Genomic DNA, 15,883 nt, shown 5'->3' with positions numbered 1-15,883 from the left:
GGTTTTCTACTGTTTACATATGCAAAAAATTTTTTTAAGTTTTCTTTACTAGCTGATGCCACTTTTCTCTTCATTGATCTTAGCATTTAACTAGTTTATCTACTTTTCGGCTTACCTTCTTGTGCTCAGAATTTTCATGAATTAATTTAAAGGCTGTAGACCAAATGATTTATGTTTCCTGTCTCTACTTCTTATTGCATTGGCTATTTCTCTGTTGAACCACTTAGGTTGTGGAGTTCCTTTTGGTAAAAATTTTCTATGCAGTATACATTTATCTCTTTTTTTTCCTTATATATTTATATGAGAGAGAGAGAGAGAGGAGAGAGAGAGAGAGAGAGAGAGAGAGAGAGAGAGAGAGAGAGAGAGAGAGAGACTTACCTTACCTTACCTTACCTTATTGCCTTATTTTTTGTTTGGGTTCCCCCAGGTCCCTCAGTGTGAGGCACCTCGTATATCCACCAGAGAGTTGCTAATACATCTTCCGGTGTATTTTGCATCTTCCAGTCTTGGATGGTCTGGGATGCATCTTAGGTATTTATCGAGCTGATTTTTAAACGCATCTACGCTCACTCCTGATATGTTTCTTAGATGAGCTGGCAGCACATTAAATAGTCGCTGCATTATCGATGCTGGTGCGTAGTGGATTAATGTCCTGTGCGCCTTTCTCAGTTTACCTGGAATGCTTTTTGGCACTATTAATCTACCTCGGCTTGCTCTTTCTGATACTTTAAGCTCCATGATGTTTTCAGCAATTCCTTCTATTTGCTTCCATGCTTGTATTATCATGTAGCGTTCTCTTCTCCTTTCTAGACTGTATAGTTTTAAAAATTGCAGTCTTTCCCAGTAATCAAGGTCCTTAACTTCTTCTATTCTAGCAGTATAGGACCTTTGTACACTCTCTATTTGCGCAATATCCTTTTGGTAGTGTGGGTACCATATCACATTGCAGTACTCGAGTGTACTACGCACATAAGTTTTGTAAAGCATAATCATGTGTTCAGCTTTTCTTGTTTTAAAGTGTCTGAATAACATTCCCATTTTTGCTTTACATTTAGCCAACAGTGTTGCTATTTGGTCGTTGCATAACATATTCCTATTTAAAATTACACCAAGGTCTTTAATTGCTTCCTTGTTTGTGATTGTCTCATTATTAGGTCCCTTGTATGCATACACCATTCCTTCTCTGTTTCCATAATTTATTGATTCGAATTTATCGGAGTTAAATACCATCCTATTTATCTCCGCCCATTCATATATTTTGTTTAGATCTCTTTGTAGTGAGTTCCTATCTTCATCACAAGTAATTTCTCTACTTATTCTTGTGTCATCGGCGAAACTTCTCACTACGGAGTTTTCAACATCACAGTCTATGTCTGAGATCATAATAACAAATAGCAGTGCAGCTAATACCGTACCTTGGGGCACACCAGATATTACCTGGGCTTCATCTGATTTCTCGTCATTTGCAACCACTATCTGTTTTCTGTTTTGCAGGAATTCTTTTACCCATTTTCCTATCTTTCCCACAATATTATGCTTTCTCATTTTTTTCTCCATTATGTTATGGTCTACCTTGTCAAAGGCTTTTGCAAAATCTAGATAGATCACATCTGTGTCTTTTTCATTTATCATATTATTGTATATGTTTTCATAGTGAGCTATCAGTTGGGTCTGTGTACTTTTTCCAGGTACGAAACCGTGTTGACCCATATTAAACAAATTATTTTTGACCAAATGGTTCATTATTTTCTTTTTTATTACCCTCTCATACACTTTCATAATATGTGATGTTAGACTAACAGGTCTATAATTGCTTGCCTCTAGTCTTGATCCACTTTTGAAGATAGGGGTTATATAAGCTAATTTATGTTTAACATATATCTCGCTCATATCTATACTCTGTCTTAGCAGTATTGCAAGTGGCTTCGCGATAGTGTTTGCAGTTTTTTTTAACAAAATCGCTGGAACTCCATCTGGTCCGGCTGCCGATCCATTTTTAATTTCGTTTATAGCCGTGACAATATCTGCTTCATTAATATCTATATCCGTTAGATATTCAACATTTTCTTCTCTCATTTCTGTTTCATTATTCTCATTCGCAATTCTTGGCGTGAACTCACTCTTATATTTTTCTGCTAATATGTTGCATATTTCCTTTTTTTCATTCGTTAGCCGTCCTTCAATTCTTAGAGGGCCTATTTCTATTCTCCTTTTATTCATCTTTTTTGCATAGGAGTAAAGTACTTTGGGGTTTCTTTTTATATTTTGAAGTGTCCTTTCTTCTAAGTCCCTTTTTTCATTTTCTTTCGACTGTATAATCTTTTGTTCTGCATTTTCTATCTTACATTTTATTTCCCTCATTTTCCACACATTTTTTTCTTTTGCAAGATTTTTCTTCCACTTTTTAATTTTCTGAAATAAGATCCTTCTGTCTCTTGGTATGCACGTCTTTTGTTTATTGTTTTTTTTCGGTACATATTTTTCAACAATTTTCTCCAGTATTTTGTACAGTATATCCGTATTTACCTGTATATTATCACTTATAAATACATTTTTCCATTCTTTATTCAGTTCTTCATTTATTTCTGACCATTTTATATTCTTACTGTAAAAGTTATATTTTCCATATCCTTCCCAAAGTTTTGTGCTTTTATTAATTTTGTGATCACTTGCTTTGGAATGAACTATCAATTCTATGACATTGTGGTCTGAAATTCCCGTGTTATACACTATTATTTCTTTAACATAATTCACCTCATTCACAAATACTAGATCTAGGACATTTTCCTTTCTTGTTGGAATGTGGTTTATTTGTTGCATATTATGTTCTAATAGCATATCTTGAAGCTTTTCAAATTGCCTCTTATCTTCTGCGCTACTATTACTATCTTTTTTATATGTATACATACAACCACTTTCTTCTATCCGTTCTTTCCAATCCACGAAAGGAAAGTTAAAATCTCCGGATAGGAGTATATTCCAGTCTTTATGGTTTCTACATATATCATCTATTTTTTCTATTATTATGTCAAACTCCTTAGTGTTTGGGGGTCTGTAAACTACAATATTCATTAGTTTTTCAAATTCAAATTCTACCGCAATCAATTCACATTTTGTGTTGCTGTATTTTTCACATACTTTTCCTTGATTTATGTCTCTTCCATATATTGCAGTTCCCCCTTGATTCCTATTTTTTCTGTCTGATCTATAAGTTTGGAAACCCTTTATCTGGTCATCACTGCCAGTCTCTTGGGAATACCATGTTTCACTTATATTTAATATATCTATTTTTTCAATTTGGGTTAGTTCTTCTAAGAACTCTATTTTCCTTTTAGAGTTACTCGTGACTAAACCCTGTGCATTCATTACTATTATGGTTTGTGTTTCATCCCCATTATTTAATATTGGTAATAATATGGATTCTCCCATGCTTCCTTCCTATTCTGATATGATGTTCTTTTCTTCATTTCCCGGAATTCTGCCATTAAAAAATCCAACTTTTCTATTATATTTGCTCTTTCGCCTTCATATTTATTTGTGAGAGAGAGAGAGTGTTTTCAAATCAAAGCAGTGTAACCTGAGTGTTCTAGTTTGCTATTGCCCAACAAATAATTCCCCTGAAGAAAGGAAAGATGAATACTGAAGAACTGTAGAGTGTAATAGATGAGATCCAAGGGAGAGATATGAAAGTTGGGATTGGCAACTTCAATGCTATAGTTGGAAAGAATTATCAAGGAATAGAGAATGCGAAGGGAGTCGTGGGTCTTGGGAAAGTCGCAAATGAAAATGGAGCACATTCCATAAGTTTCTGTTGAGCTAACAATCTTGTCATCGGAGGTACTCTTTTTCAACACAAGAACATCCACAAGTAGGCCTATACACGGACTTCATTATGTGGCAATTAAAAAAATCAAATAGATCACATTTCCATTAATAAAGAGAGAAGGAAGACTCTGAGAAATGTAAGTAGCTATAGAGGTGCGGATATTTGTAGTGATCACCAACTTCCTCATTGCCACACTGAAATAAGAAACTAATAGTGAAAGCACCCAACAGAAAGGTTGATAGAATATATAGGTTTGATACAACTAAACTTTTAGAAGAAGAGCACAGAGAAACACTTGCAATTGAATGTAGGAATTGATTTGCAGTCTTGGAGACTTTAAGAAATGGAGAGCTGACAAATAATGAAGAGTGGTGTGATATTAAGAACATATATCAGTCAGTTGGTAGTAAAGTCTTGGGACATGCAGTTACAAGGAGAAAGCCATGAATATCAAATGATACTTGGGATACTAGAAAAAGGAGACAAAAACAGAAATTGATTGTTGTAAGTTCTTGAGGAAGTATTGAAAATTACAAGGTAGAGCATGCTAATTATTCCAGTATTTATAGTGAGGTCAAAAGAAAAGCTATGAATGGCAGGAGAGAATATTTAGACAGTAAAGCAGATGAGTCTGACAAAGCTATGAATTTAGGAAGTGGCTATAGTGTAAGAATTGCTCATGGAATTATTAATGAGATCTCTGGGGTCAAAGAAGAACAATCCTATACCCATATAAAAGAGAGATGGATCTGTTATAACAACTGAAGGTGAAGAAAGACAATGTTGGATGGAACACTTTAGTGAGGTTATGAATAGGAGATATGAAAGGAATAATTTGATTGATATACCTGAAGCTGGTGAAGACCTTGATGTGCCCATGAATGAATTCAGTGTTTGATGTCGAAGCTATCCTCAAAACACTAAAGAAATGAAAAGTTTGGATACGATGGAATAGTTGCCAAGATGATACTGGCCGAAAATGAAGTGACTCCCAGAGTACTTACAAGAATATTTTGTAGAATGTGGCATGAAGAGGTAAACTTCGATGAATGGGAGTTAGAAGTGTTGGTGAAAGTGGTAAAAAAAGGAGATCTGACTGACTGCAATAATTACAGAGGCATAACACTTACGTCAGTTGTTATGAAAATATATAGTATGCCTATTCTAAAGTGACTGGTGAGAAAGATTGATGAAAAGCTGAGAGATGAACAAGTAGGATTTAGAAAAGGTAGAAGTTGCACGACCAAATTTTCATTTTGAGAAATGTTATACAGCAATGAATAGAATATAGAAACCCACTTCTGATGGTATTTGTGTTCTATGAAAAAGTCTTTGATAGTGTGCACCTTCCAATTTTATGGAGAGTTTTGCGTTATTTTTGAATTCCTCTTAGATATGTAAATTAGATTGTCTGTTCATGAGCATAGCATGTGCAAAGTTAATTGAGTCTTATCAAGTGAATTTCCAGTGAACAGCGCAGTACTCCAAGGGAATGTGTTGTCACCTATGTTGTTTATCCTCCTTATGGATTTTGTAATGTGTAGAACAGTCAGAGATGGTGGAAAAGGATTGGACTGGATTGGTGATAGGAATTTAGCAGACCTAGAGTATACTGATGATGCTGTCCTTGTTAGCAGAACACCACAGGATTTGCAAAGCTTGCTTACTAGAATGCATGAAATATCACACGAGGCTGGGCTGAAGATAAATAGAAGAAAGGATTATGAGAACGGAGTATGCAATGGAAGATGAAATATCATTAGAAAGAGAAAGGATTGAGGTAGAATCCTTAAAGTATTTAGGAACTATGATCTCCAATACAGGGTCTTTAGAATTAGAGTTTAGTGAAAGATTGAAAAAAGCAAATCAGATAATGGCTATGTTAAGTAAAATTTCGAAATCAAATTGCCTGAAAATACATATAAAAATCAGACTACATATCAGTTTAGTGACATCGGTGTTACTCTATGGACATGAGTCATGGTATGACATTGAAACAATCTCCAATAGATTTAGTAGATTTGAGAACAAAGCCCTCAGAAAGATATTGGGAGTCGAATGGCAGGACAAGATTAGAAATGAAACTATAAGAGAGATTATACAAATGCCATATGTTGATGAGATCATGATGATGAGTAGATGGAGAGGGTTTGGGGATGCTCTTTGTACTCCCCAAGAGAGATTATTTCACCAAATGTTCAACTGGCCTCTACAAGGCAGTAGAAGAGATGGAAGACCCAGAGCTACATGGCTGAGGACTATGAAGTGTGAAGTAGGAGATGATGAATGGAGAGGTATTGAATTAAAAGCTCAAGATAGAGATGACTGGCGAAATTTAAGCGAGGCCCTTTGCGTCAATAGGCGTAAGAGGAGGAGATGATGATGATGATGATAGATATTATGTATATATATATATATATATATATATATATATATATATATATATATATATATATATATGTATATTTATATATATATATATATATATATATATATATATATATATATATATATATGTATATGTATATATATATATATATATATATATATATATATATATATATATATATATATATATATATATATATATATATATATATATATATATATATATACATACACATACATACATACATACATTCATACCAAATTACAGTTGTGGGAATCACAGATCAGTAAACAAACAGTAATGTAGTAAGTGATGAGCAGTGTCAGAAATATGGTGACAGGTTTCAGCTCCACAAGAAGAATTTTCGTTGAAATTCCTTGACCTCAGAAAACAGTAGCTAGCTATTGAACTGTTTGCTTCCCAATTTCATGTGGATTTGAAAATTATTCCAGTGAATATACAAATGGAAATAATTGAACTGAAATTTGATTATGAACTAAGAAATAAGCATGGTGGTAGCTCCATAAATCAGTTCTATAAACAACATTTATCAAACAAAATATCCCAAAGTATTTGGTCATGCAAGGAAGATGATGGCAGTGTATGGTAGCACGTATGTAAATGGCTCTTTTCAAAAAGGAACCTGGTTAAGAATGTATTTTGGATCTCACTAACTGATGGACACTTAAAAGCATATTATGTGTTGTCACCTCATCCATTCAGCTTGGTGAAAAACTAACAGTATTTTGTTTAGGATGGGAATGTTAAGAATCTTAGTTCATGATATAATTCATTTGACATGGATCAAAGTGGGGTTTTTATTTTATTTTTTTTCTATATATATTACATTCACAGGTCCTAATGTATTTCTTTACTTAAAAATACAAAACTAATTTTGTAGTTGATTTTTTATTGAAGTTATGTGCAGCCTCCATAACATGAGATTCTTGACTAGTGGCCCTTCTTTTGAAAAGGTTGTGCACCCCTGGTCTACTGTATACTAAATAAAAATGTTGACTGACAAACCTCCCTCAGTTCTTAATCAAGGTGCTTGGCACAACTAGCTCAATCTGTTGTTCTCAACTTCCAGATAGTCTAGTAAGTTATAAGTTTAGGGTCACATCTGGAAATGCTTGTATTACTTGTAAGAATTATTGTTTAATAACCTGCCATCCCCATAGAGGGGTAGTGCCAACAGTGTGCCTCATATTGTGCAGCATTTGTTTTGGCTCTAGCTGCTTTTGCTTTATATCCTTCTACATTATCTGTGTTCCTTCGTATTTCTTCCGTCTTGCTGTCAAACCTCTTCAGGGTGTAACTTTTAAAATTTTCTTTCAGTTGTGTGTTGGTACTGAATACCCTTATAGGCCCTAGCATCAAGCTGTAGAGCCAAAATTCATAAATCTAGATAGCCTACTAGGCATGGAAGTAAATTTGCATTGATAAACAAACTAAAACATATCATAGGCTATGATTGTAAAGGCCAACCATACTTATTTTTGGCTAGTATGTACTGTCAGCCTAACCCGTAAAGTGACCCCTAATTGTCTGGATTAACAAGATTTTAGTGTATTGATAAACATTATCTTCGGATGATTTATCTAGCCCTGAATCTGAATCCCAACGACCCACCCAAATTTTCACCATATTGGCAACCTTGATAACTCCTATTCCGCACCGCCGTTGGTAATTCTGACATCTGGAATGATATTCAGTCAACTCATTCTACAATTGATTTTTAGCAGCCAGACGAATAACAACCGTACAATCTTTAGAATTTCAATTACCCCCTTTTGCTCATAGATTTTCAAGCATTTTTGTGTTTTTAGGTGTCTTTTCTACCGATTACTGGTAGGCTATTAGTGGCGCTTTGTTTAATCTTGTTTCTTCTTGTTTCCAACTGTTATCCATACATTAAGGGGTCAGTTACGTGATGTGCCTTCTCCAATGCCTTCTATCAAAGGCATCCTCTTCTACCAAGTCTCTTCTCTCCATATCATCTTTCACCTTGTTATGCCATCTAATTCTCAGCCTCCCTCTCTATCTTCTCCTCCTAACAGATTCCTCCCAGGTCCTCCTCACTCCCTCTCCACCATCCATCCTTAACACATGCCCAAACCATCTCAGTTGTGACACACTGTAATCTTTATTAAGCCTGCTATTCTTCTTAATTCATAATTTTGCAATCAATCAAGCAGTGGTAATTCAATAATCCCCCTCAGCATTTTCATCTTTATTTTTTTCAAGCTTTGCCTCCTCTTTTCATCTGAAAGCCCATTTTTCAGATCCATACATTAACGCTGGTCTTATTATCATGCTATAGATCATGACTTTTAGTTTGATTGGCATTTTCTTATCACAGTCCACTCCTGCTACCTCCCTCCACTTTCCCAAAGCTGCTTTTATCCTATTTTCAACTTCAGCCTCACATCCTCCCTTCTGATTTATAGCAGATTCCAAGTATCTAAATTGTTCCACGTATGTTGTAATTGAGCTTATATTTTCGTGCATATCTATCCTGTCCCTACCCTCTTTACTGCTCACCAGAGCTGCAGTCTTGTCCACATTTATTCTCAAGCAACCCTTCTCCAAAAGGCTCTTGCCACTCTACAACTCTTCTTTGTAAGTCTTCTTCATTTTTAGCGATAATCACGAAATCATCTGCATATAGCAATTCCCACAACTCTCATTTCTTAAAATGGGCTTAATAATGCTGAACCCTCATGTAATTCAACACTAACTTCAAAGGTTTCTGTTTCCCCGTCAGCTGTTACTACATTTTTCCTTGTTCTTTTGTGCATCATCTCTACCATACTAACCAACTTCTTTGGGACTTTCATCTTCCTCAAGCACCAAAACATCTCTTCTCTTGGTATTTCATGATAAAGCCTTCTCTAGATCTACAAAAGCACAGAAAAGCTTCTGGTTTCCCTCTAGCCTCTTTTCCTGTAGCTGCCTCACTATAAAGATAGCATCCACAGTCCCTCTCCCCCTCATGAATCCATACTGCTGTTTCCCAATCTTTACAGTCTCTCAATCTATCATCTAGTATCCTCTCAAAAACTTTCAAACCATGTTTTGTTAGTTTAATTTCCCTGTAGTTACCGCAACCAACATCACCTTTCTGCTTAAATATAGATACCATTAGACACCTCCCAGTCTATAGATTTTATTTCCTCTTCCCATATTGCTCTTAATAGATCTAACATCCATTCTCCCTCTCTGTAGCTAGTATTTTGACCATTTTGATTTGAAATTCTGATGTACTTGATGATTTACCATTTTTCATTTTACTCAATGCCCGTTACACTTCTGTATTTCGTATGTCTATCTTTTGTGCTCCTTCCAGTTCCTCTCTCTCATTTTCATTACTCAATAGTTGTTAAAAATATTCTCTCTATCGCCTCCTAATGTCTTCATCCCTGTGTAACATATTTCCATTTCTAGCCTTTATAACTACCAGTTGCCCAAAATCCTGTCTTTGTCTTTTCCTAAAATTTGAAATCTTATAGATATCCTTTTCTCCTTACCTTGTTCCTGGCCTTTCATTCAATTGCTCTATTGCTCTTCCAATAGCTATAACTACTTTCCTCCTAGACTTTTTTGTTCCTCTTTGTACCATTCCTCTACACCCTGGGCATGCCTTACTTTCCAGTGTCACACCATATCCGCTTGTTCTTTCACTAATTCCTTTGTGTCCGTACACACAATTTTTTCATACCCACCCAGATATTTTCTCCTCTTACGCTGTCCACTCTTGTAAGTTTAACCTTTCTAATCATGTCTCTCACAATCCTTCTAAATTGCTCACCCTTTTCTCCTTTAAGATCTCAAACCTTTATTTTAGATTGCCTCTTTATCTTCTTGGGTTTTCTACTTCTCATTTTAAAAGTAATCACTACCAGTCTATGTAGTTTAACACATGCTTCCCCCAAAATCACTAGGCCAAGCCTTTCAAAGATGGGGTCATGTCAGATGGTCTTGCCCTAGCAACTTTCATTTCTGAGTATTTGTAGTACTGTACCTGGAAACGTGTGCAGACGAGGTGAATGAGAGAGTTGGTGCTGACGAGCTGATGGTACCGGAGCACTAGGCCGAGATACGGGTGCCGAAAGGGCAGGGGGAACATGGAAAGATGACGACGTGCTCTATCGCCTTGGGTTCCCGGGAGACACTGTTGATGTCAAAGGGATAGAATTCGGTTATTCAGACTGAACTGGTGAAGCTGAATTAACAACCGGAACAGCTTGGGATGATAAGGCTGCTTTGACAATGTCCAAGCAGAGTGAGGATCCAATGGAGAAGTTGTCTGGGTTCATGATGCATGCAAATGAACATATTCTTGCCCTTGGTTCATGCGAGAGTTCGTATCTCAGTCACAAGTATTTGTTACTGTAGGGTGCCCCTTGACACACAAGCGAGCATGGGAGGGGGAGCTCTCGTGTTGTTTGCGTGAGGTAGAGTCGCAAATGTAAACCTCTAAGCCGACCCTAAAGGGGTTGAGGTGCACAATATTAGGTTGAGGGGGGTGATTTGGGAGATGGTAAACCGACCTTCCCAAACCTGCAGCAGGAGCCACCTTTGGTGTACGTACTGTAATTGGCAGGCGAATGTGTCTTGCTGGGATCTTTATAAGCTGTGGTTGTGTAATGAAGAGCACTACAAGCAATGAATGTGTGTTCCCCCTCTCGCTTCGAAGAGCTAGTGTGAGCTGGCGACGAATTGCAAGAAAGCTCAATAGAAGCTCAAGGAGGAGGTCTCTCGAGTAAAGACAACCAGAAATCCTAAGGGAGCAAGCTCCCTTCGCTGATTAGACCCAGCAGGCTCACTTTCCCCCAGGGTGTGGGCAAGCAGGGTTGTTACCCTCAAGAAGGCAACCTGCAGAACTTCGGCAGGAGGAACTGCGGAGAAGAAAAAGCTTGGGAGCAGGACCAGAAAGATGGGAATCCCTTTTCTCGGCATGGAAAAGGGATGGGCCTAGGCCAATTCTGGAAGGAGCTGATGGGGGCTCCTGCTGTACACCATGCTTCAACACCTCCAGAAGCTGATCCTTCAAGGGGGAACCTGAAATTCCGAAGGATGGCCAAAGCTCAAGAAGAGGATAAATGGAAGACTTCTCAAGTGGGGAAGGCACCATTGCTTCTACAGGGGAGGCAACGGGGTCTTCCGGACCCAAAAGTCCTCAAGGGTTTGAAGGCATATCCCTCTTACTCGTTCGTCCTCTGAAGGAGACCAGACGATTAGAGACAGGAGAGTCCTGGTTTTGTGGCTTTTGAGGCAGAGCTCGAGGGCAAAGAATCCCTTTTCAACTTCTTCCTCCTGCAGCTGAACCGCTCCTACTAAGAGGATGGCCCCTCCCGTCACTACGCAGGGAGACTCCTCCATACAGGTGTGTCCTCTGCACGAAAGGCAAAGGTGATGAGGATCACTCCAAAGGAAATTGGAACGAATCACGACTACGGGCGGCGGCAGCTGGACAAACCTGCATGTTGCTTACTCAAAACAGCAGTCACACCTGAAAGAGAAAAAGAAAACAAAGTTAGAACAGCCAGTGAACAGAAAACGGAGCGGATTGTTACAAGTCCGTTCTTTACAGAGGTCAGATCAAAAGTGGTTGAGCTAGTGAGTAGTGGGTATGCGGGAAGGTAGGAGGAGTGCTTTCCCTTTAGTCCTGCTATCCACCGTTTCGTGGGGGGTTGCCTACCACCTTGCTCAAAGTTTTTATGGCCCGAACACCAGCTTGTGCTGAATCTCCTCCATTTAAAGAATGAGGGTGTGGATTTCATGTCAGAAATTATGTTTTGTTTTTAAGTTTTGGATAGAATTTAAAGCCTTTGATATCTAGTTTGTCAGAATCATTTGTCGCTAGACAGAGATCGAATAATTATTGCTTCTCCTAGGAACTAACTAATACTTCTGTATGAAAATTTTTCTCCAAAACTTGAAAGGAAGTGAAGTTGCTATGAAATACTTGTAGTTTAAGAATAATTTACAAAAGTTTTATTTTAGGTACAGCATTTTGGTAACATATTAGTTTCTTTAAATGTTTGTTTTTCAGTTTCAATGGATCTAGGGCTATTCTCTCTGGACCAGCTGGTGGTGTTGTTGGCTATGCCATGACGAGCTATAAAGAACTTGGAGAGAAGCCTGTGATTGGTTTTGACATGGGAGGTACTTCAACAGATGTATCTCGCTACGCTGGTGCATTTGAACATGTCTTTGAAAGTACTACTGCTGGTGTCACCATCCAAGCTCCTCAGCTTGATGTAAACACAGTTGCTGCAGGTGGAGGTTCTCAATTGTTTTTCCGGTCTGGGATGTTTGTTGTTGGCCCAGAATCAGTTGGAGCTCATCCAGGTGAAGTATCAAGTATTTTGTTTTTAGTTTTGCTACTATTACTGCATAACTAAATGGGAATAATTCTGTTACTCTATTGCATTTCTTTTTCTGATCTAAAATTATTGACCAATTGTTTTTTTTAAATGTGCTTTCTGAAATTAAATATTTTTTATTCATAGGTTGAAGGTCAGTAATCATATGCATTGCATACATTACATAAGATTATCACAAAGCTATATAAAACTTGACATCTATCATGTTGCTCCTATTTTAGATTGTCCATCCATCATAGCCAGACATCAGTTCTTGCAACATTGCAGCCAATTATTTTATAATGCTTCCTATTCTGTCTGAAACCATACTCTCATATTAGTACATTTATGCCTAATCACCATAAAGGGATGAACGTCTAATAAGGAATTGGTTCATATTTAAAGAAGTAAATCATAATAAAAAATTATGAATCAAACAATTGGCAAAGCTACTTTACATAGCCAAATATTTACTAACGCAGATATACAGCTAAAGTAAAGAGCAACTCTCTTGTCAGGAATGGCATATGGTATATGGTACTACTCTGTATACATTAGCCTTTCATATAGCCCATCTATTTGTAAGTGGCTTAGAATTTTTTTGATTTTAGAATTTTTCTGATTTAGTAAGAAAAATAATGGTTTAGGGTTAGTAACACTAGCATTAAATTCTAGATACCCATTTAGAAGTCTTAATGTATATACAATAGGATAGAAGTCTCTACTTGGCACAATAAAAGATTATTCAAATGGAAGAAGACACATAGAGTAATGATGTATTATTTCTGTTGATCTCACCTTTGAATCATAAGCTATTAACTCAGATGTATTAGCTTTACAACCATATAGAATTTAAGATTAAATTCCTTTATAATGCCATGCTATCTTTCTCTGGAACACTGTGCTTATGCCTTACACCAATTGCCAAGACTTGGGAGATACACCTGACTCATTCGAGAAAACTGCCAACAACCAAGGGCAGCAGTAACATACACATCTTGTCTCTCTCCAAGTACATGCAGTAGTATAAGGGTTTTTAACAAACATTTGGTCATTTATTTCTATCTTTTTTTTTTTACTTGTAATTCAGGAGATTAAGGTATGCCTGTCACCTAATATGCCAGGATATTATCTGAAGTGCTTAGTAACTATAACATATCAAGTAATGACTTGGAATATAACAAGATTCAGGTCATTTAATTTCTTGTGGATTATGTGATTTTGATGGTGGATTCAATAGTTGATGCTTTTTCCAATTCTTTTTCTATTAGCTTCAATAGGGTCTAATATTGTACAGTAGATGATCCATAATTTTCTAATGGTACAGTTATTATTATTATTATTATTATTATTATTATTATTATTATTATTACTAGCCAAGCTACAACCCTAATTGGAAAAGCAAGATGCTATAAGCCCAAGGGCTTCAACAGGGAAAAATAGCCCAGTGAGGAAAGGAAATAAGGAAATAAATAAATGATGAGAATAAATTAACAATATATGTCTAAAAACAGTAACAGCATCAAAACAGATATACATACATACATACATATACCATGGCACTTCCCCCAATTTTGGGGGGTAGCCGACATCAACAAAGAAACAAAAGCAAAAAGGGGACCTCTACTCTCTACGTTCTTCCCAGCCTAACAAGGGACCCAACCGAGTTCAGCTGGTACTGCTAGGGTGTCACAGCCCACCCTCCCACATTATCCACCACAGATGAAGCTTCATAATGCTGAATCCCCTACTGCTGCTACCTCCGCTGTCATCTAAGGCATCGGAGGCAGCAGCAGGGCCTACCGGAACTGCGTCACAATCGCTCGCCATTCATTCCTATTTCTAGCACGCTCTCTTGCCTCGCTCACATCTACCCTCCTATCACCCAGAGCTTCCTTCAATCCATCCATCCAGATATGTCCTATATAAACTATTAACAACGTCAAAAACAGATATGTCATATGTAAACTATAAAAAGACTCGTGTCAGTCTGGTCAACATTAAAAACATTTGCTCTAACTTTGAACTTTTGAAGTTCTACTGATTCAACTACCCGATTAGGAAGATCATTCCGCAACTTGGTAACAGCTGGAATAAAACTTCTAGAATACTGTGAAGTATTGAGCCTCGTGATGGAGAAGTCCTGGCTATTAGAATTAACTGCCTGCCTAGTATTACAAACAGGATAGAATTGTCCAGGGAGATCTGAATGTAAAGGATGGTCAGAGTTATGAAAAATCTTATGCAACATGCATAATGAACTAATTGAACGACGGTGCCAAAGATTAATATCTAGATCAAATTAAGATGAGAATCAGCAGCTGAACACCAGATAGGAGAACAACACTCAAAACAAAGTAGAATGAAAAAATTAAAACACTTCTTCAGAATAGATTGATCACCAAAAATCTTGTAAGACTTTCTCAATAAGCCAATTTTTTGTGCAATTGAAGACACAGACCTAATGTGTTTCTCAAAAGTAAATTTGCTGTCGAGAATCACACCTAAAATTTCAAAAGAGTCATACAAATTTAAAGAAACATTATTGCTGCAGCTACAGTACAATTATTAACAGTGCTTCTCCATTGGTCAGCTTTCCCTCTACTCTGTATTGTTAATAATTTGGAGTGTCCATAGTGAATTAATATAATTTCTCTTAGTGACAAAAGGTTGTATATCTATTTCTATGCTTGATGATACTAACATTGGGGTCAAATCCCAAGATTCTCTTAGGTGTTTCTATCACCAATATAACTTAGTCACATGTTGACTAACTCGTCGCTTGACAAAAAGAGAGTGAAACAGTCTTATAGATACAATATAGTATTTAGAGGCTATGCCTTTCCCTCTCATTCTAGTAAGTTAATGATGAAATTACATGATAAAAGATTCATTGAAATGATAAAATAAAGGACCACACTCCTATCTCTGCAGGAGATGGTGGTTTCATTTCCCAGTGAGTGTTTAGTTTGACTCACTGGGCTGGATAATTTCATCCCTTTTAATAATGATTTATTTCCCAGTTGAGAAGCCAATACTTGTTTTGTTTTTACTACGACCAATGATTCCAGTAAAGTTGCAACTTTGCTGTTAAGATTTATTTTTCAATATTAATCTTACCCGATAATCATGTAGCTGTCAACTCTGTTGCCGACAGAAATCTACGGTCGGGATACGCCAGCGATCGCTATACAGGTGGGGGTGAACACCACAGCGCCATCTGTGGTCAGGTACTCCAGTACTTCTTGTCAACACCACCTCAATTTTTCCTCTGTCGTGCCTCCGGCTAGACCTACA

At 37.0% G+C, this 15,883-nt stretch overlaps 1 protein-coding gene across 1 annotated transcript in view; it reads left to right on the top strand.

The window, feature by feature from the left end:
• LOC137640084 (5-oxoprolinase) overlaps positions 1 to 15,883 on the top strand; it is a 547,197-nt gene that overhangs the window by 132,132 nt on the left and 399,182 nt on the right. Inside the window, exon 6 of the mRNA XM_068372538.1 lies at positions 12,274 to 12,572. Coding sequence (XP_068228639.1) covers positions 12,274 to 12,572 — 299 coding nt within the window. The remainder of the gene's footprint in view (positions 1 to 12,273; positions 12,573 to 15,883) is intronic.

Source organism: Palaemon carinicauda, chromosome 4 (genome assembly GCF_036898095.1).
Source record: "Palaemon carinicauda isolate YSFRI2023 chromosome 4, ASM3689809v2, whole genome shotgun sequence".
NCBI classification, from domain to species: domain Eukaryota; kingdom Metazoa; phylum Arthropoda; class Malacostraca; order Decapoda; family Palaemonidae; genus Palaemon; species Palaemon carinicauda.
This window is presented reverse-complemented; position numbering and strand designations above follow the sequence as displayed.